This window comes from Pantherophis guttatus, chromosome 1 (genome assembly GCF_059756535.1).
Source record: "Pantherophis guttatus breed Tessera chromosome 1, ASM5975653v1, whole genome shotgun sequence".
NCBI lineage: Eukaryota > Metazoa > Chordata > Lepidosauria > Squamata > Colubridae > Pantherophis > Pantherophis guttatus.
The window spans coordinates 293,443,313-293,464,946 of NC_142063.1; the positions used below are offsets into that span (position 1 = coordinate 293,443,313).

The following is a 21,634-nucleotide window of genomic DNA, read 5'->3' on the forward strand; positions in this document are numbered from 1 at the left end:
GAATATATCTATGTTACATATTTATCATTTTGAATATTTTGATAACTATATTTGAGCATAATCAATTTCTTTTATTAAAAAAATTATATCGTGTTTTTTATTTTATAATTTAGATACATTTTTCTGAGAAGTCCATAGCCTGACTCTCAAAGAGGTCCATTACAGAGGGGTTAAGAAACTTGGCTCTAGAATGTGAATAATTACTGTTCAAATGTAATAATCTCTCACTAATATCTTTATAAAAGGGATGAAGAATTCTCGGTGTGTTCTGTTCTGGCTTCTGATGTCATCCATGCAAACCGAAAAGATATCCCCTGTATTTTTAGGGTAAGTAATACTCTATTACAGTTGCAACACAGGGTAGAAAATAAATTATTCTCCTTATATTCATTTTTTAAAAATTAATGAAAATTTCTCTATTTATTTATTTATGCAATTCATATGCCGCCCTTCTCCCGTAGAACTCAGGGCGGCTTACAAAAACGACACAGAATTACATAAACAGTTATTTGTTATTCAGTGTGGTTTTTGTGGATTCCTTTGAAATTTCATATTTTTATTTCAGCTTTCTATGATAAAATATAGGAATATCAACAAAGTCTGATTTTAATACTCCAGAAATGGTGCAATTAGCCTTCAGGGTTCTAAAAAATGCTATACAGGTAGTTCTCAAGATATGACAGTACATTTAACAAATGTTCACAGTTACGATAGACACTCCTAAATTGCATAAGACCCTTTTCATACTGCAGCACCCCTACCTCTCTACCCCCATCCCACTCCACCATTACTCCGCAGCTCCTCTCTTATCTATCACCCATTACACTTACTCTCTGAAGCTTTTTGGACCTCATGTTGGTGAAGAAAGGCAGGCCACCTTTCCCTGGGCTGCATGCAGGCAACTGTTGTTTTGTCTTGCTTGTGGACTGGGACAAAATGGCAGCCACCAGACAAACTGCTTTGTTTTGCTGCGTTAACAAGGTCTCCACAGTGCTGCAGAAGCTTCTGAATGCTGCATATAATTTCTGTAGTGCTATGCAGACCCTGTTTAGCATAATGAAGTAGTTTGTCCCTGGCTGCAGGGCTGAATATGGCCGCTATTTTGTCCTGCTCACTTGTGGACAGGGACAAAATGATAACTGCCAGAGAAACTGCTTCATTTTGCTGCCTTAATGAAGTCTGTACAGCACTGCAGAAGCTTCTGAATTCTGCAGAAAGCTTCCGCAGCACTGCAGACCATCTTAAGGCAACAAAACAAAGCAGTTTGTCCCCAGCCCATGTGCCGGCAACTCAGATATGACTGCCATTTTATGGATAGGACAAAATGGTGGCCACTTCTGGAACTGCACCATGCAGCTGCACAAAGGAAGGCGTCAGAGCTCTTCAAAGGAGGAGGGTGTTTGGTCTGATGGGGTGGGAATTATGCCAAAGGCCTAAGGGGACCCTGTGGAAATAGAAAAAGTCTCTGGGGCCCCAGGGGGTAGAAAGCAGAGCACAGGCATCTCAGGAGGTGGGAGAGACCTGAGGGAGTGGGTCAAAGCAGGCAGGCCTCACCCTGTGCTATGCTTCCAAGGATCTGAGCACCCTGTTCTCCACTTAACGACCCAGGTGTTTGTTTAATGACTTATTAGGAAGAGCAGGCATGGGGAGGTTAGGTGATACGTTTCGCCTAACTACTATTGCGACATGCGACTGTAACAGGCAGGCTCCATTACCGTCATATCTCAAGAACTACCTATATACAAATTAATACTTATATTTTTAAAATTAGATTTTATTCATAATTTTATCCTGTCCATTTTGTCTTCATTACGATTCTTTTACAGAGAGAGATACTCATAGCTTCCTCACTGGGTGAATAATGATTTGAATTGGGGTCATTCACTATGCATTTTTTTAATGCCTCAATAGCTTTCATTGGTCTTTTGTAATTTATATTTGATGTGATTTCTTCATTTATTTACTACATAGATAGTTACATTGAGGGTATTTTTTGAATACATGGAATAAATTTATTTGAATAAATGTTGTTATTTATCAAAGAATCTCATTTTTTAGTTACACATATCTGTAACATTTCCAGGTTTCAGCTTCTCAGCTATTAGCATCAAGTAATAAGTGTTCAGTCCTGATCCTAGCTGACAGTGAAAATGAAAAGAGTAAATGGGTAGGAGTCTTAAATGAATTACACAGGATCTTAAAGAAGAACAAGCTCAAAGATCGCTCAGTCTACGCTCCCAAAGAAGCATATGATAGTACTTTACCCCTTATTAAAACTAGCCAAGCAGCAGCAATTATAGGTATGTATTTTTAAAAACATTTTATAAATTTCTTGCTTTAACTATGAAATTTTAATTCATATTTGGATTTTGAAGCGATGTACCCCCATTTGCCTGGAAGGGATTTGGCTCTGAGTTTAAGAAAAGGGAGAAAATTATAAACAGAAAAATAAAGTTAATCTAGAAGTACTAAATCCAGTGAAATCTGCCCCTCCCCCTAACAAATGTGATACACGCTCAATATGCACTCACACACACACATATAGATCTTCCACAAGTTTAGTTTTAAAAAGGACAGGCCAAGGACAAAAAAGTAAATCCATATTAATTGAATTAATAACAAATACAATGGTACCTTGGTACTCATCATTAATTGGTTCCAGAAGGCGCAATGAGTACCTAACATATTTTTACCGTATGGAATAATCTAGTGAGTCACAAGGCAGCCAACACCAACAAGTTCTAGTTTGCGCATTGAGTACCAAACAAGCAATGAGTATTGGGACAAAATTTTCACATCAAAATGAGCTGAGTACCAAATCTGCTGAGTAACAAAGCAGCTGAGTACCAGGATACCACTGTATTAAAATGGATTACCTGTAAAATATAATATCCCATTTTAAAACATGATTTCCCATCTATGTATATAAACCATGTTTTCTGTGCATTCAGACACACAGCCCTCCCTTCTTCCAGCAGGTACTGGGGGGGGAAAAGAATGGAGATGCACTGAGCAAAATATACAGTATTAGGAAGGGAAGCATAAGGGAAAATATAACTGTATGGATAAGAAAAACATGGAAGAAATATTTGACTAATGAAGAAAGAAAAGAAAGAAGCTCTTTTTAGGACTTTCAAAAATATTTAAATTCATCAAGCAGCATCCCCTCCAAAACACCTGGTAATCTTCAGAGACCTTTTTGCTCAGCAAATGTAAAAATATCCTCCACACATTTACAAATATTCAGAGAAAAAAATCTTGTGTTCTTGTCAGACAGGTATGATAATATAACCTCACAAGCCTTTGTATTAAATGTTTTGTAAAAAGGAAATAAAATAGAGAGTCCTCGACTTAGTTACATCACTGCAAAAAGTGACTTATGATCATTTCCCCACCAGCATCTTCATTTGGTCATGTGACCAAAATTTGGATGGTTAACAATTGGTTCATATTTATGACAGTTGCATTGTCCCTGGATCAAGTGAACAATCTTTGCAACCTTCTGACGAGCAGAGTTAATGGGGAAGCCAGATTCATTTAACAATCAGGTTATTAATGTAACAACTGCAATGATTCACTTAACAACTGTGGCAAGAAAAGTCGTAAAATGGGGCAAAACTCACTTAACAAATGTCTCACTCAGTAACATAAATTTTGGGCTCAATTATGGTCTTAAGTCGAGGACTATCTGAATAAGACTAATAAATAAATCTATGCATATCTTTTAGAATTAAATTAGGCTTGCTTCCAGGTAAATGGGCAACCTGATGTATTAGATTTCAATTCCTGTCAGTCCTAAACAAAGTGTCCAATAATAAACAAGCATTCGAGCTTATAATATTGGGGAGGTATCTGGTTACCAGTCCATATAGACTAAATGGCCAAGATAACATACCACCTATTGGAAAACTGGTAGTTTATGGACTGGAATAAAAATAAAGATGATGAGAGGTATTGTGAATTACAAAACTGTTTAATATGATAAAAAATGGAAAGCAAAATGGAAAATAATTTGAGTCAAATGAATTCTAAAATGTTTGGATATTGTATTTTTCTTTGATCTGTAAATGTGTACATTAGTTAAAATTGTGCATTAATTTTCTGTTAGTCATTTTTACCTTTCACCTATTTTGAATTTTGAACATTTATGTTGTTTAGTTATTACAAAAATCCCAAGAGAGTGGTTTTTTTTTTTCATTTAAAGGCAAAATGAAACAATAATGATATCATTACATTTAATATTAAATTGGTTTCAACTATTCTGGCATCTGATACTTGTTTTTCCTTACACAATGTGTATTTCAATTTTTTTTTCATTATTAACTGTTTCAGATCATGAACGAATAGCTTTGGGCAATGAAGAAGGGTTATTTGTTGTTCATGTTACAAAGGATGGTAAGAATATTAGATTTATATTGGAAAAGTGAAAATTCAAATAAGATATATTTTTTATTTCATTCAGTGTAGCCTAATAGTTAAGTTATTTGATTAACAGTAGGGAGGCTCAGATTCAAGTCCATCCTCAGCAAAGGAAACCTATTAGGTGACTTTGAGAAAGTAATTTCTGATTACTGATATTTTTGTGGTGGACATTCAGCAAATCCATTTTCCTCAGTAGGCATTTTTGCAGAAATTGACAAAAAACATTGCAAATTGCAGTCATGTGACCATGGGATGCTGCAAATGGCCATAAAGTTGCCAATCATTCCAAATGTAATTCCATCGTAACTTCAAAAACAAGGCATAAATACTCTGAAGATACCTGTCATAACTTCCAGCAGTCATTAAGGAAATGGTAATAAGTTGAGGACTACCTATACTTAAAAACTCTTCAGTCTGTGGTATGTCAGAAGATTGGAACATTAGTTTTGCCTTATTTATTCAGTATATATGGCGACCCATTTTCAAGCATATGGGCAGCTGACAAATATTATTGCTGTTGTTTTTTTTAATGAGGAATGGAATGGTGCTTAATATGAATGTTTCATTTCTAATTGTGTTTAATTATATCATCTAAAATAATTAAACACAACTAGAAATGAAATATTCAAAATGCATAGATAAAACCAAGTGTAACATATTCAGTTCTATAATAGCAGGCACACACTCTCTAAATATAATATGGTTTGGTTTGGCAGTGGATAGATGACATAATATTAATAGGTACTATATAGAACATGGGTGTCAAACTCAATTTCACTGAGAGGCGCATCAGGGTTGTGTTTCACAACGGGTGTGTGTGGCCAGCTCGGCGTCACTTGTATCAGGGGCACCTGTGGTGGCCTGAGTGCTCTGTCAGTGAAAACGGGCTCCCAATCTCTGTTTTCAGCTGGGATGGCCTCCTGCAACCCTCTGCCAGTGAAAACAGATCTCAGGAGGGGCTTGGTACAGGGTTGCAGGAGGCCATCTCAGCTGAAAACGGAGTTTGGGAGCCCGTTTTCACTGGCAGAGGCACTGCGGGCCAGTCCTTTGCTGTTTCTAGGGTGGCCTCGTAGGCCGGATCTAAGCACGCTGCGGGCCGGATCTGGCCCACGGGCCTTGAGTTTGACACTCCTGATATAGAACATAGAAACACAGCATCCACAAGGAAGGGAAGGGAGGCAGTGTAAAGAATGTAGAACTGACTTTGGGAAAAGAAGGTACAAACTTCTTTTTGAGGACACTTGAATAGACTCCTATTCAAAGGTAATTACCCTGATAGAAAAAAAGTCACAGGCAAACTTTTGAAAATGCAAATGGGATACAAGGATTCTTAGAAGAAATTATTAGTGGAAAAAAGCAGTTTAGAAAAGCAAGTTTATACTTTTTATTCCAGAAAAACCAAGATTTAATAAGCAAGATGAATACTATAACCTTGAGCACCCTCTTTATATTTCAAGACAATTTCTTGCAACCTTTTATTTTTTGCAGAGATAATTCGTGTTGGTGACAATAAGAAAGTTCATCAGATTGAGCTCATCCCAAATGAACAACTTATTGCAGTAATTTCGGGACGAAATCGTCATGTACGACTATTTCCTATGACAGCTCTGGATGGTCGAGAGATTGATTTTTATAAACTGGCAGAAACTAAAGGTTGCCAGACCATAGTTTCTGGACAAGTGCGCCATGGAGCCCTTACTTGCCTGTGTGTAGCAATGAAAAGACAGGTGCTGTGTTACGAGTTGAATCATAGCAAAACACGCCATAAAAAAATAAAAGAAATCCAAGTGGCTGCGAATGTCCAGTGGATGGCTATCTTTAGTGAACGGCTTTGTGTTGGCTACCCATCAGGATTCGTAAAGTACCCTTTGTATGGAGAAGGAAATCCACAGAGTTTGCTTCATCCAGATGATCACACACTGTCGTTCATTATACAGCAGCCAACTGATGCCATCTGTGCTGTTGAAATCTCAAATAAAGAATACCTGCTGTGTTTTAGCAGTGTAGGGATTTATGTGGACTGTCAGGGTCGAAGATCTAGACAACAAGAACTAATGTGGCCTGCAACTCCTTCTTCTTCTTGTAAGTTTCTGCCATTACGTTAATTAAGTAAAGGGCTGTTTTTCTTCGTGGCTTGATGGATGTTCACAGAATTTGAATAACACTGTATAATTAATCAGTTAATAACAAGTTGTAGGAGATGTGATACTGAAACATAAATAACTTTTTAACTATGTGCTATGATAATAATCCATTTGGTATAATATTGTGATGTTATAGCTCTATCCCCTCTCTCCTTCTTACCCATTATTTCCTCTTCATTTATTTTTTAGCACTAATATTATTTGGCAAACCATTATCACTTTCCTTCTAAAGAAGAATCATACATTTTGAAATAAGTCTTTGGTTTGGAGGCAACATGGGAACTATTATATATTGCTTCTAGAATTAATGGAAGGAAAGTCCTATTGATATAACTAACTATAGTTACCACAGTTGAAGCTCTCAGTATGGTTAGTGATAAAAGAGCATACTTAATAAATAGCCATTAGTAGTACGGGTGTTCTGCTAATAGGAAGTTGCTAGAAGTTGCGGTATTAAGTAATACTGCATTTCCTCAATTCTTAAAAAAATATTCATAACCTCAGAAAAACACCCCTTTACATATGTATGTTTGTATGTGTGCACATGCATGTGTGTGTGTATGTATGTGTATGTATATATTTCACATGTACATACAAACACTCCATTACTATTATGTCAGTCTACATCAGAAGAATTTGATTTGTTTTGTTAACTGCTCATTTCTGAATGATTACTGGTTATACATAATTTCAACGTCTTGGTAACTGAGGAAATATTGAACTAGCAAATATATGATTAATATTTAATACTGTTTTATTTCTCAGCTTCGTTAATGGTTTATTTTTTCCAAAGGCTTCATTTTAACCTTTAATGTGGCTATTCATATAATGTGAACATAGTGAGTGATAGTAGGGTTCTCATTGCTTATTTTCAAGAAATATTAAACAGATGGGTAAACACCAATAAAAAACTAGGCTTATTTTTAACTGTAGAAAATGTACTTCTAAATAAACTCCAAAAAATATATACTGAAAAGTGACTTCCTTACCTTCCAGTTTTCAACCCAATCCAACGTATGTTCATAAGGCATTATCCAGACATGTATCTGTGTTTCTTTCTAGGTTACAATGCACCATACCTCTCAGTTTACAGTGAAAATGCAGTTGATATATTTGATGTGAACTCAATGGAGTGGATTCAGACCATCCCCCTCAAGAAGGTAACTAATGAATTATACAGTAAATTAAACAGTTTGGATAGGTTGTTCATAATATAAATTAAAACACATATTGAGTTCCGTCTGAATTAAAATATTCTTCTGATAAACTAGAAAGGAGGACACCCACACATCTTTAGGTCTGCAATGGAAACTAATTAGGCATGAAGCAACTACTCACTGAAGCTGTTGTCAGAGTGCTGTCTTTGTTGCAATAAAAAGAAGGGAGATCTTTCAAGCACTTTGAATTTTTAGAGAAAAGACACTTTAAACAATACAATACATACATCCCTATTAAATGTGTTTAGCATTTCGTCAGAAGGAGTTTGGTACATTGTTTGCCTAATATTTTTTTATTAAAAGAATATTTTTTGTGAGCTGCAGCTCACTTCATCAGTGATTAAACTGATGTAGGACTTCAGTTGGAGAAAGGAGGAGGTGAGAAAAGGAAGAGCAAACAAGTTGGTTGTGCAGATGCAGGTTAGAGACAGATTACAACTATTTTATCACTTAACAACTGTGATGTTTAAAACCCTACTGTTTTTAAACCCACCTACCAGAGTCCTCTTGAATTTTTGCCTCTGTGATATGTATGATTTATGAAAATTTATACTTCCACATTTTCTTCATATCTTTTTACCTTTTTTTTTTTAACCTTTTTAGGTACGTCCTTTGAACACAGAAGGGTCGCTAAATGTCCTAGGACTAGAAACTGTTAGATTAATCTATTTCAAAAATAAGATGGCAGGTAAGTAAAAAAAAGAAAGACTGCTATCTATATTGATTACTGTTCATTCAAGACACTAATAGAATGCTGATACACTGAATGCAATCCAAGTAGCTTTCTCCTCAGAAGCATTTCAACATTAAATTTGTAAATACTGCAATTCCCAAGGTTTTAAATATAATTGAGGAGAAACAATTGTGCTATCTAATCATGATAGGCTAAAAATATTTCAATTTTTCAATAGAAATATAGAATAAAAATATTTTCAAAATATTTCTATATTTTCAAATAGACTATCTTAGTCTATCTGAAGTAGGAACCAGTTACTCCATTTAGATGTCCCATATTTCTAGCACTTCAGCATAATTGAATTTTAAGTCTATTACAGGGAGTCCTTGATTTACGACTGTAATGGAGTCTGGAATTTCCATCATAAATCATGATGGTCATAAATCAAGCACTCAAGTGACCGGACATGATTTTATTATTATTTTTTTGCAGTAGTTGTCAAGCAAACATCACTATTGTTAAACAAATCAATGTATTCCTAACAATGTTTTGCCAGAAACTGGCAAAAACAAATTGCAGTCACATGACCATGTTACAGTTGGCCATAAAGGTGAGCCACTTGCCAAGAGCCCAAAATCCAATCATGTAACTGCAGGGGATTGTGCACCTGTCTGAACTCTGGAACCAGGTAATAAGTAGCTTATGGCAAGTCCATCATAACTTCAAATGAGCACAAGCACCTGGTCATAAGTCAAGGACTATCAGTATATTTTGTACTGATTTTGTTACCACTGAGATTTTTTTAAACAATTACTTCCACTTCTTCAAATATAAGATATATTAATACTTCCTAAAATTATAGAACCAGATCTTTGAAATTAATAAAACCTTTATAACTGCAGTTGTTTGGAAGTTTATAGCATTGTAAAGTTCCACTCAGAATGCTTCCATTGACAGAAGGGGACAATTATTTCAAATTCTTCCTTATAGTATTTATCTGTAAAAGTACTTTCAGATTAAAAATTAACTACAGATAGAGAATTAAATCATTGAGTCAGCATTGTGAATTCATTCTTGTTTTTTCTTGCCACTTCCCAGTAAGTGAACAATAGGCAATGTTTCAGTTAGCACTACAGAAGTTTCAACAGGCAAATCTGGTAGTTAAAGGCTATGCAAGAAATATTGTTTGAGTAAACTTTTCTGTCTCAGTCTCCTAGAAAAACTTTCCTTTGTGTTTTATTTTATAATTTCTAAAAATAAACATTTTTAAATTACCCATTTATTTTATATAACATGCAAGTATTTTTTGTATATCACATCTGCCTTAAACATAGTTTTTCCTAAAAGAAATTCTGAATGCAAGATTTAACTCCACATTAGATGCAGACAAGAAGTAGAACTAAGCACAGAAGTGGAAAGTTTTACCTTACATATTGTTTCAATGATAATTCCCATCACCACCATCACCCATCTTTGTCTCAGAACAAGATAATTTTGCCTCTGAACTTACAGATCTTACAAGTTACGTAGTAACTATTTGGGGTGAAAAAATGGTCAGTTGAGAAAAAGTCATTTCTTTCAAAGTCAGGATTCTGTTGGGTTTTTTTCAAGCTGAAAGTTTGCAGCTTTCTGTTCTGGTTTTTTTTTTTTTTTTTTCAAGCTGAAAGTTTGCAGCTAACATATACTTAGTATAAGCTTAGAGCCATAACACTATACTAGGTATTTCTATTTTTTCCATTGTTTTAGCATTAGCAGTTGTACCTAATTTAGAAACGTTTTCTATAGCTAACCCTCTGCAGTGAGAAAAAAGTGATCCTGCTTGGATTTTTATGTTTCTCTTAGAGGGTGATGAGTTGGTAGTTCCTGAGACATCAGATAACAGTCGAAAGCAAATGGTCCGAAATATTAATAATAAACGGCGCTACTCATTCCGAGTGCCTGAGGAAGAGAGAATGCAGCAGAGGAGGTCGGTATTCAACCTGTACTTGTCTTCTGTCCATGCTTGTAGGCCGTGAAGACTGTTGTGTCCCGTCATTGTATTTTTTTTTTCTTTGATTGTTAGAAAAAAAATGGATTTCTGGTCAATGCGTTCAAACATTTGTCTTTTCTGTTATATAGTATGCTTTATTTACATTATGTATAATCCAATACTTAAATTTATTTTAATTTAAATATCAATGCAAAAGAACTATTGTAAATTGGAATGCATGTCTCCAACTACTGTACATAAGTACATTTGTGTGTGCATGTGTGTATATACTGTATATATGACTGATAATAAAGTTTTACAAAAGAAATTTATATTGCTAATTATGCATATATTGTCCAGTTTTGATATTCTATTTTTTTACACAATTCCTATCTGATTCTCTGTAATATTTCCCAGTGCTCTCACGATAACAATTATTTTTCAAATTTTGTGTAGTTTTCAGGCAGCAAAAGGGTCACCTTGCAAGATAGCAGTCAGACTATATGAAAATATTCAGAAAGGATTCTGATTTTTAAGAAAATACTTTCAAAAAATATGGAGTTAATGTTTCAGCATTTCTCATGTATAGGCTGTGCTGATAAAAGTTTGTATATAATTATGGGAAAACAGGGAAATAGTTGAACTTGCTTGTTCTCAAGGCAGCCTCTTTTTTTTTTTTTTTTTACTACTGTTGAGGCTTTTTTAGACCTATTTATGACATAATCTATGATTAGGACCAATTTTATGCTGTTAGGTTTTCTAAAAACACTCAAAAATTTTCCTTTGTATCCTACAACACATTGGCAACTTTCTCTAAAGCTCTTTAAATTATTGTAAGAGTAAAATGCAAAGAGTAGTGCTATATCCTTCTAATCCTTTTCTTTTCTTCTACCCTTCATTTCTGCCTCCATCTTTGCAGCATCCGATCATCACTGAGCCCACTTCTACACCTTTTCTTGAATGTTGTCTCAACTCCCTCTCGTAGTGCACTCTGAGACCCAGTAACCATTTGGACTTTTTATGAACATGGGCTGTTAAGCTTTTAAGCCAAACCTCTGTTCTTCCTGACCTTTTCCCTTCCATCAAGCTAACAGCTGAGATAGAATCAGTATCAGAATTTAAAGTACTTTCCTTTTAAAATTTAGCCAAATATTTGGCTATTTGATTTTTTTGTTGTGGAATAATTTATATGACTAGTATATATTTACTCTTTGTGTTTACGAATAGCCACTTCAACATACAATACCTGAATATTTTCTTTTGCAGAGAGATGCTGCGAGATCCAGAAATGAGAAATAAATTAATTTCTCACCCAACTAACTTTAACCATATAGCACACATGGGCCCAGGAGATGGTATACAGATCCTCAAAGACCTGCCCATGGTAAGTACACACATAATGCATAACAAAAGCGAAATGAATTTGTCTGAAATATAATAAAAATAAAATGTATTGATTTTCTGTCCTCTCACAATCTCAGCAATTTACATACATGCAAACTTTAAAACATCCATAGTATGAGTAAAACAACACAAATAAACAAAATCATAACATTAATGATCAACATAGCAATAAAATGACAAAAGTAAGGAAAAAAGGATGGCACAAAAGGGAAGCATCGCTGGCATATGTTCTTCCTTTCATATTTGAAGGAAGAAAATGCCATTTTGTGTGATCCCTTGAACTTCAGGTCAAAAATCTCCAGCCTCTCGTTTCTTTTTTTCAATTGCTTCTTTTCAATCACTGCTGTCACTGATGGCCATTTGCTTATCACAGCTTTCCCCAACCCACTCTTAACCCTGCTGTTGTGTTTCCCCCAATTTCTCATCATCACTCTTCAGTAACCTGGCTGGGGAGGCTTGTAATTTAGCACATCCAAATCAATGGGATGGATAACCCTGGCATTTCGTATGCCATTCTACTCCTGTGCTTATTCATTAATGAGACAGTCAGTCAAGGTCTTTAAATTCAAACCTGGTCCACTTGCTGTTTCTATTTTGTATGACTTTATGTCTTAGCTGTTTCTGACTTGCCTGTCTTTGTGTTGCAGAACCTTCGGCCTCAAGAAAGTCGGGCAATGTTTAGTGGTTCTGTCAGCATCCCTTCAATCACAAAAACTCGGCCCGAGCCTGGACGCTCCATGAGTGCTAGTAGTGGTTTGGCAGCAAGTAAGTTTCTGAGCCTTACCTTGGTGTCAGCCTCTTTCTCTGTTTTCCTTGAGAAGGGTTACCTGTTACCTCTGCATTTGTCTGCTTCCTGAAGAATGTATTATGAAAGGGTCAGACATTTTGATGGTCAAGGATATACGGCCTTAAGAGCAAAGGGAATTTAGTCAAGAAAAGATTCTCTTTGGAGAGATATGAGAGCAATGCAGACTTAATAATTTTCAAAGGTAATAACACTGGATTTATGTATATATTATGTATATATAAGAGCTGTTTACAAACAGTATATTTTTGTTCGTTTCTTAGTTAACTTTTGGAACTCCCTAATATTGAAAAGACACATGCTTATGAACTGAGATCAGGCACATATTCTATATTTTAAAAAAGGGAAAGTATATTTGTTTTTGCCTATTTGTCACATTTCACTGTTATGAAATATATCAACAGAGTACCTAGAATAAAGCCTTACAATCATATGAAAAAGTATTATTTCATCTGAATATGAAAAAGAGCTGCAGAACTGAGTACTAATGAAATTTAATCTTTTTAAAGAAATGAGTTGAACCCAAGTCCTGATAATTACATGAAAGGGCCCATAGACTTTTCTTGGCAACAGTAAAGAAGTGTTAGCTGTACAACCACTTGTTACTAAGTGCATATTGCTGTAGAGAAGTATGAGGAACGTTGTATGCAGGGATTAAATTGCAAAAATATCAATAATATTGAAAGTATGCTTATATCTTATGAAAACAAATGTACTTCAATGCACGTATCCCGTTTCACGTTCTGTACTGTTTTCATTATTGGTGTATAGCAGTCAGGGTACTGATGGAGGCCTAATCAGGATTGGCACTAGGAAATGGGGCATTTGCATAATACTTTCAGATATATATCAGAGCTGCTGTTTATCTGCAATGAACTGCTATAGGAGCAACGTTTCCAGAAATGTTGGCAAAATATTTGAGATTCAATGCAAGTGGAAGATGTTAAACCTCCCTTCCTATACTTTACCCCACCTAGCACTTTCTCCTTAACCAACACAGAGATGTTAATTCAACAATGCATATAAAATTGTTTTTATTCTTGGTGAAATGGAGGCTGGGATGGAAGAGGGAGAGGAACCTTGATAGAAAGGCATGACGATGGAAAAACAAAACTGGCAACCATCAGTAGACCAAATAATGGTAAAGGGTGACAATGAATACTATGGGTTATAGTTCTAATGCTTTTACATGGTATGTACTTAAATTCCTGGGTGCATTTCTAGGAACATCTGCACAAAATGGTAGTGCTTTGCGGAGAGAATTCTCAGGAGGCAGCTATGGAGCAAAGCGTCAGCCAATGGCATCCCCTTCAGATGGCTCTTTGTCTTCTGGTGGCTTGGACCAAGGCAGTGATGCACCAGTGAGGGAGTACGAGAGAGAGGTGAGTATAAGCTTCAGTTTATGCTTAAAGTAATCAAAAATAGAGACACATAACTACTTCACTAGTCAATAATTGAAAGGGAAAGTATTATTCTGCAAAATATGATAAAAATTCCAGTATTACATTGATAATTTTGTTATCAATAGCTAAATAGGTTCCATACGTTTTAGATCTCAGCACCATCATGTCAAGCCTGATTTATGAAAATTGCATACAACGTATCTGTTAAGTCATCTGATCACAGAAGGCCAATCCTTAAATCTTTGAATTGTTTGGTCCGGGGATCAATCCAAATTGTAAATTTCTCAAATGGGCTGAATCCCCTGTGGAAACAACCACCAGCTAAAAAATGTTTTGTTGAACAAGCAAAAATTTTTCCAAGAAACAATTTGGGGAGATTCTTGTTCATACGATTTTGTTGTTGTTGTTGTTATTGTTAAGCAATTGTTTAGGTGTATGTAATACAGTGCAGTACAAACAAAGCCACTTCAGGAAATTATGCAAATAAACTTTTATGTAAATGTGATTATAGCATTTATAGGCATAGATGCAGATACAGGAAAATAAAAATTAGATCAACAAAGGTCCCTAAATGTATTAATTGCCTCTGAAGTTTATAACAACTCTAGAAAAATAAGTGTGCTTTTATATTTGGCAGATTGTAAATATAAATATATGTTCTACTGCATTAGTGACAGCATTGCGTGGACTCAAAATGTCAAGAGCCCAAAAAAAGACCTTCTAGAAAGTTGCTTGTATAAATGTATAATGTGCTGTTTGTTTTCATTCCTCCAAAAATTCAGACCAATGCACTTAGTGAACAAAATTAGGAACATTCTCTTGATAAGGTAGAATGGGTATTCTTCACTGCCTATTTTTGATAGGGTTGCTGGCCAGGCAGAGAAAGGAGAGGTACCACTTGGCACTCCGTTCCTTTGTTGTCCCTTCCTATAGAGGAAATCCCTCTATAGGTTTCCAAGCCTCCCTCTTTCCATTTGTTGCTGTACTATTCTTCACTAATATGTTCTCTTCACGTGTTTTGGGCTACAGGACTCTGACTCTCCAAGGCATTCTACAGCTTCCAACAGTTCCAACCTGAGCAGCCCTCCCAGTCCCATTTCTCCTCACAAGACCAAGAGCCTCTCCCTGGAGAGCTCGGACCACGTGAGTTGGGACTCATGAACTGCTTCGGCACTCAGATTTGACATCTCAGCAGCTTTTGGTCCCCATGATTCTCCATTTGCTCTCATTCTCATCTCCTCTCAGCTTCCCTACAAGAATCAAACTGTGGGTGGGAGGGGGAGGAAGAGAGTGTATGTGCCATAACTGGCACCAGTAGCGCAATTCTCTTCCCCTCCTAATAGTAGCCAGCAAACAAAAGAAAACCTTGGTGGAGGGCAGCACGGAGTTGTTGTTATATGAGAAATATTGGTATATTTCTATTATTATCAATTTTATTTCATAGGATTATGAAATTCCATTGTATGGCATATTATGCAATACACCACACTCCAAACAAAACATGGTAGTGTAGGCTGATATACACAATATGTAACAGGAAACCAGACAGATTTGCTTTGGAACATGTAGACCCATATTATATTTTTTCAGGAATAAATACAGCAACATCCTCCATGTTTGATGATAGGGTGAAATTTGCCCTGCTAAGGAAGATAAACATGCTTTCAGACACTTTGAATGTCAGTCTGATTGCTACCAGTAAATCTTATTGATTTTGGGGGGAAATGATGCATATTTTACTATAATAGAGTTTAAGTAAATACACAAAATTAAGAGTTAGTACATATGTATATAATAAAAGAAAAAGCAGCATTGTAATGCAGCAGAAGATGGATTCCTATTTAAGAGATCCTTTAATTTAAAATTTGTGGTGTTCCTTTTTTCATACTAAATAATCTATGGATTGAGGGTGTGATCTGAATTTAGAACATGGCACTGGATAAAAAACATACAGCCTAGATGAAGATTCCATCCTCACAATTTTTGCTCTGTGACATTTCCTCCTTATCAGTAGAAAAACGAAAGCCATAAGCATCATTTTAAATTATCTCTGCCTGTTCTTTATTTTACAAGCAAAACCTATTGTTTACTAATACACAGATGATGGTAAACTGAAGGGTGTCCAAACAATTATAGAATCTCCTCAGCTGAAGTAAGCAAATAGAAATGAATGAGCTTTTGGAAGATTAGGGCTAGGCTTTCAAACCCATTTTGCCTTTTAATCACCACAAGCTCTTAAGTAACTTTCTTAGTTAACTAACTACATTCACTGAATTCAAGGATCATTCAGTCCGAAATAGAAGTTTGTAGTTTGTTCTTGATCACTGAAAGTTAACATGCCACTTGTAGAGTTGTACTCTGCTAAATTATTCAAGACTTCTAAAGATTTTCATTGCGGTCATCTGCTCACCCATCCTGGTCCAGAATGCCCATTGTCTTTGATGTAGAATTCTAGTGGTTGAATCTAATAGAGAAAGCTTAATCAGCGCGCAGCATTTCTGTCTGAATAGTCGAGATCCATCGTCACCTAGAAAAGCAGTGGCAAAGACAACATGCAGATGGAGGGGAAAGGCAAACCCTTTTTTCTTCCGTGCTATTGAATAAAATGAGTACAGTTTGCATTTTCACACTAGACAAATGTTGTTTTTCTTCTTAAAATCATTGCTTCTTTAGGCTAGACTTAAGCTTAAGTGGATAAAGAATTCAGGTGGTAATTTTTTTAAAAAAAGATAAAGAGTTTCTACAGGTTTTGTAATATATCATGGATATTGTCGAACAATTAGAGTTAACATCAGTGGAAAAACAACAAATCTAACAGTTTCCTAGGTCACCTCTGAAAAGTCATCAACTACAATCACGCCAAATTCTGATTAAGTACTGGAAGATAGAGATCACTGTCTCTAATCATCTAGGTGTATTCAGTCTGTTATCTGTGTCTTGATTTGCATTTAGCTCTCTTATGCTGGGGAATAATTGGGAGTAGGAAGCAAACTTAAAATTTTGCTATTAAGCATTGTATCCTAAACTTGTCTGTTGAATTGACTTTATTAAGAATCTCAGAAGTGTGTTTTGTCATGAGTTAGAAACAAAAGATTTGAAATTCAGAGCTACCACTTAAACATACTAAAGGAATTTCCTGCAAGACTTTTCCAAGGAATTGAGTCACAGCGACAAGAACAGCATATAAAATCTATTAGCTCTCGACTCCTTTGACAGTGACTATTCCAAGATCCTGTTTCAACCCCTTCAGTCTTTCCTATAGTGATGCTCTTGTCATTGCCATTGCTGCATACCATGGCGAAAAGGTTAGCATTCCCCCCACCCCCAATTGGCTGGTGTTTTTTTAAAGGCTTCTGGTTCTAGCTTTAAACTGCACCTAGCTTGCAGAATTATTGACTTCAGAAATGATCTTGGAAGCCCTCAACAAGTCCTATGGCAATCAAGCTGTTTCACTTGAAGATATAGTTGTCACACATGCAAACAAGAGCTAAGGGGAAGGAATATGCAGATTAGAAATAGTTTTACATAATATCAAACTATTTAATAAATGTAAGCACTACCCTTCATTAAGATTTGTGAACCTCCAATACCAATATTGATAAATTATTGGGTACTTTTTTCCGACTGTACCCATCACAAACACTCTTATATCTCTGAAGAGTTAGCTAGTAAAGTTGAGGTTTCCTGCGGTGCATTTCTGTTTTCATTCCTACATGATTCCGTTTCTCCAGGCACTTTCATGTGCTCTGATTGAATCCTGACTAATTTTATTAGGATCTCTTTTGTATGCAGCTTGAAGCTATGCTGGCCCTTAAATGAGAAGCTTGCTTTGAATTGATTCAGGCACGTCATTCATTGCCCTGTTATATTTAAGAGGTTTAATAAATTGGATTATAATTATAACTGAACCTCAGATGGTTCACCTCTTGAGACTCTTGTGTATTTAAAATAGAAACAATCTATACACAACATTCATGTTTTTTTTCAGAATATATTCCTATTGTATAGTTTTGTCTTCTAAACCAATCTTTCATTAATGGCTTTGTCTAAAATTTGACTGACAGGTTATTTTGTATTCCTATTTATCTTTTTTCTTTTCTTAGAACAGCAGGGTTGAGGGGGAATTCACTATAACATTTATGTTAAACTCAGGTATTTGGAAACAGACTAATGTTTTAATATGATACATATTAATGCAATAATGTACTTTTGGGTATGTGATTCACCAGATATACATCTTAAGTCGCAAACAAAGCTTTTGTTCCAAAGTCAAAAACTTGGGAGATAAATTGAATTAAGGATGGTGGATGCTAAAAATACTTGTGATTTTTCAGCTACCAGATTTCAGGGATAACATACACATGTGTAGCAGCATCAGCAGAGATTATTCCTCTTTCCTTTCCTTGTCTGTTGTTTAATGAAAAGAAATTGGCTTGTTAGGATTATACCACAGAGTTACCTCTTTATAACTGGGGTCCTTTATCTGGTGCAGAGTTTGGAGACCCCAGGACATGCATGTGCCTTCAGAGGAAGGTTACTGAAAGGCTCCTGGCAAAATTTAGCCCAGAGCAACAAGACTAATCAAGGCACTACCCTGTCACTTTCAAAGTGTTATCATTTTCCTGGGAAACTAGGTTTGCAATTCTTCATCTATAGGGGCCTTCAGGAATCAGTGAAGCTGAGGACTTTAAGTTTTGGGGGACCACATTGCATGTTAAAGCAATTCCACAAAAAAAAAAAATCATTGTTTTCCTTTCTCATTCTGCATAAAAAACAGTCACACTGATGAGGAAGCAATTCACAACCAAAAAATGGTATTTAACAGAATTATACCTGCCTTTTTATGTACGATTTCATATCATTTATTTTTTAAAAAAAGATATTTTTAGGGATTTTTTTTCATTGTAATATTGTTGTACAGTTTTGCATGGCCTAGATGTAATCACTTTTTTTGTTTTGGTTTAGAGTATAAAAGCTGACAAGTGTGTGCGTGGGAGGGGGAAGTTTCTGCTTTGGCTCTTCTCACTCGTCTTTCTGATTCATGTCCTCAGTGTTGTAGAGGACATTGTAAGAGATTCTCTGCTCCAGAACAATGATGTAGATTCTATTGCACAGAAATATTTAAGGTGGATCAAGTCAAAAGTGTAATAAGTGGCAGACCACCAATATTTTACATTGATAACACTTAATATTAACCTACTTTGTTGTATTGCAATAAAACAGGGAAATACTAGAAATTCAGATCGTTTGTCTTCTTTTCCCTTCTCCCTCAGATCAATTTTATGGTAAGAATGGGCCCATAAATTCAGCTATTGAGATCTTAAATTTCTTACATTAGAATTGCTGGGCCAGGAAACGTTAGGGAGTGGTTGCTCTCTTCCAAAGCATCTACTTAATTTAAACCATAGACTAATCATACATTCTGTTCTTGTTTGCTCAATGCTGCTGAGGATAAAAACATTTAAGCTCATCGTATTTTTTCTCCAGCATGTGGTTTGCAAGCAATGAATCCAGATGCATATTGAATATACTGTTTTGTGAATAGAGCTTAATGAATGGCTATTTGAAGGACAAACTGAACTTAAAAGTGTCAGGTCAATATTAATTTGCTCTTGTTTACTGATACACTGCAACAATCAAATAGAAAACAGGAATTTATTGTGCAACCCTATAGATGCAGCTTTTTAGTTAGGAAAAAGCTGTGAGGGCATTTTTTTTTGTTAAAACCTTGCCATCTCCACCCCAGCCCACTTCCATCATAATACTATTTGCCCAGTGTGCTATTTACAGTAGTTTATTTTATAGGAAACAATTAGGAAGGATGTCTGATACAGTTGCTAAATATCATAGTTGTAATGCACATTATTCCTGCACACAAGCATTCCTGCCATTTCTAAAAACCCGCCACAGAAAAGCCCATGCCTTTTTCTATGGCAAGTACATTGTTAAATATCCTGATAGTTCTAACATCAAACTGCTGGACTACTTTTATTACTCTAGACAAATCAACCATGCTTTGTCTTAAAAATAATTTGAATTCACATAACTTATAGTATTGGTATTTTCTTTGACTGTGAAGATTTAATGACATGCAGAACTTCAGTCATGAGATGTTCAGAGAATTTAGTGACCGCATCACTACAGTGTGTATTTCTGATTCGCTTTGACATAGACCTGTGTTTCACTGAATCGCTCCTCTTGTTTGGAAAATCATTTCATAAATGATGCATGAAGCACTGTCAGGTCAAGTGAAAGCAACCAGAACCACTTGTGAATAGTCGCAAACAGAAGCTTTATTGCTAGTCACACGTTACAAGAATCTCACCAGACTGACTGTATTTTCTTGGGAACAGTCAGATAGAGGCTTCAAGGATTCTAGGGGAGCTTAATTTTTTGTGACAAGCAGGAAGAAAGTGGTTTTCTTCTCTTGGCATTAAATTTTTCAAATACATTCCTTGTAAATGAGATTGTAAATTTCTTTGATTAAAGGTATTTGAATAATCACATCTGGAAGAGTGATACTTTATACAGTAATGTTAAAATTCCTCAAAAAGCAGATTCCTATTGGCAGTTAATATTTTTGGTTTAACAAGCCCCTTGTCAGCTTTTTATACTCTTAGTAATGCTCATATTCCATCTTTTCACACATTTCATCTCTCTCTTTAACTCTCTGATATTGCGGCATAGAGTACAGAATTTTAAAATGTTTCTTTCCTGTTGGGTGAAATGAAGACTATAATGGTCTATTGGAACAATGCACCAGATTATAAATAATATTTTATAATTTACAAACATCTATTCATTTTTCTATGAACTTAGGACTTGAATTCCATAATATCCTTTCAATATAATTGCTTCAATGCCATCAATTGTGCACTATGTGAATTAACACAGTAAACCGCTCCAAAGAAATAAGATCAATTTATCTAAATGTATAGAAGCAATCTGCAAGGTATTTTAGGCAGCAAGAGAGAGGTTTAGGACCAATGAAATAATAAAATGACAAGTAGACACCCTTCCCAAATCCTTGCTAATTTGACAATGAATTATCATATTGAAAAGCAAGTAGTGCGAATCAGTAAAAAATACTCATACTATAGACTGGTAGAAAATATGACATGCATATCCTCTTCAGAAGCAATTTGTGTTTAAGTGACTGATACACACACACACATAGAGAACTCTCCACAAAACCTGCGTGCTATCATTAAATCTTTTCTGACAATCACTTCGGTGCCTTAGGAGATTAGCCAAAATTGATGTAAATTGGAATAAATAATGGCAGACCTTCTGAAGCTCTGTCATAGTATTAGAAAGACATTTTTAACTACTGGTGTATCCACAGCAAGACTCTTTCTCCATCACCCATTATCCTAAATTCTAGTAGGAAAATTGATTTAGGCAAGAGAAAGTGGGAAATATTTGTTATTACTTCCTTCCTGCAGGATTTATAGTTTCTGGTGTAGCATAAATAAATTCAATTAATTTATTATTATCACATTTAGCAACAGAATTAACCATCTTAAGCAGAAAGTATTAAAGGCATTACGGTAGGTCAGAATTCAGCTAAAGAATGTCGCAGTTCATGGTTTCA

The 21,634-nt window shown here is 35.5% G+C and overlaps 1 protein-coding gene across 8 annotated transcripts in view; it reads left to right on the forward strand.

Annotated features, from left to right (window-relative positions):
* CDC42BPA (CDC42 binding protein kinase alpha) overlaps window positions 1–19,277 on the forward strand; it is a 143,910-nt gene extending 124,633 nt beyond the window's left edge. For all 8 annotated transcript variants that reach the window (XM_034427949.3, XM_034427953.3, XM_034427951.3 and 5 more), the window contains 11 exons: window positions 246–327; window positions 2,084–2,300; window positions 4,333–4,395; window positions 5,911–6,504; window positions 7,629–7,726; window positions 8,387–8,471; window positions 10,302–10,425; window positions 11,695–11,812; window positions 12,480–12,597; window positions 13,862–14,019; window positions 15,070–19,277. In XM_034427949.3, coding sequence (XP_034283840.1) covers window positions 246–327; window positions 2,084–2,300; window positions 4,333–4,395; window positions 5,911–6,504; window positions 7,629–7,726; window positions 8,387–8,471; window positions 10,302–10,425; window positions 11,695–11,812; window positions 12,480–12,597; window positions 13,862–14,019; window positions 15,070–15,201 — 1,789 coding nt within the window. In that variant the 3' untranslated portion in view covers window positions 15,202–19,277. The remainder of the gene's footprint in view (window positions 1–245; window positions 328–2,083; window positions 2,301–4,332; window positions 4,396–5,910; window positions 6,505–7,628; window positions 7,727–8,386; window positions 8,472–10,301; window positions 10,426–11,694; window positions 11,813–12,479; window positions 12,598–13,861; window positions 14,020–15,069) is intronic.
* Window positions 19,278–21,634: the final 2,357 nt, after the last annotated feature.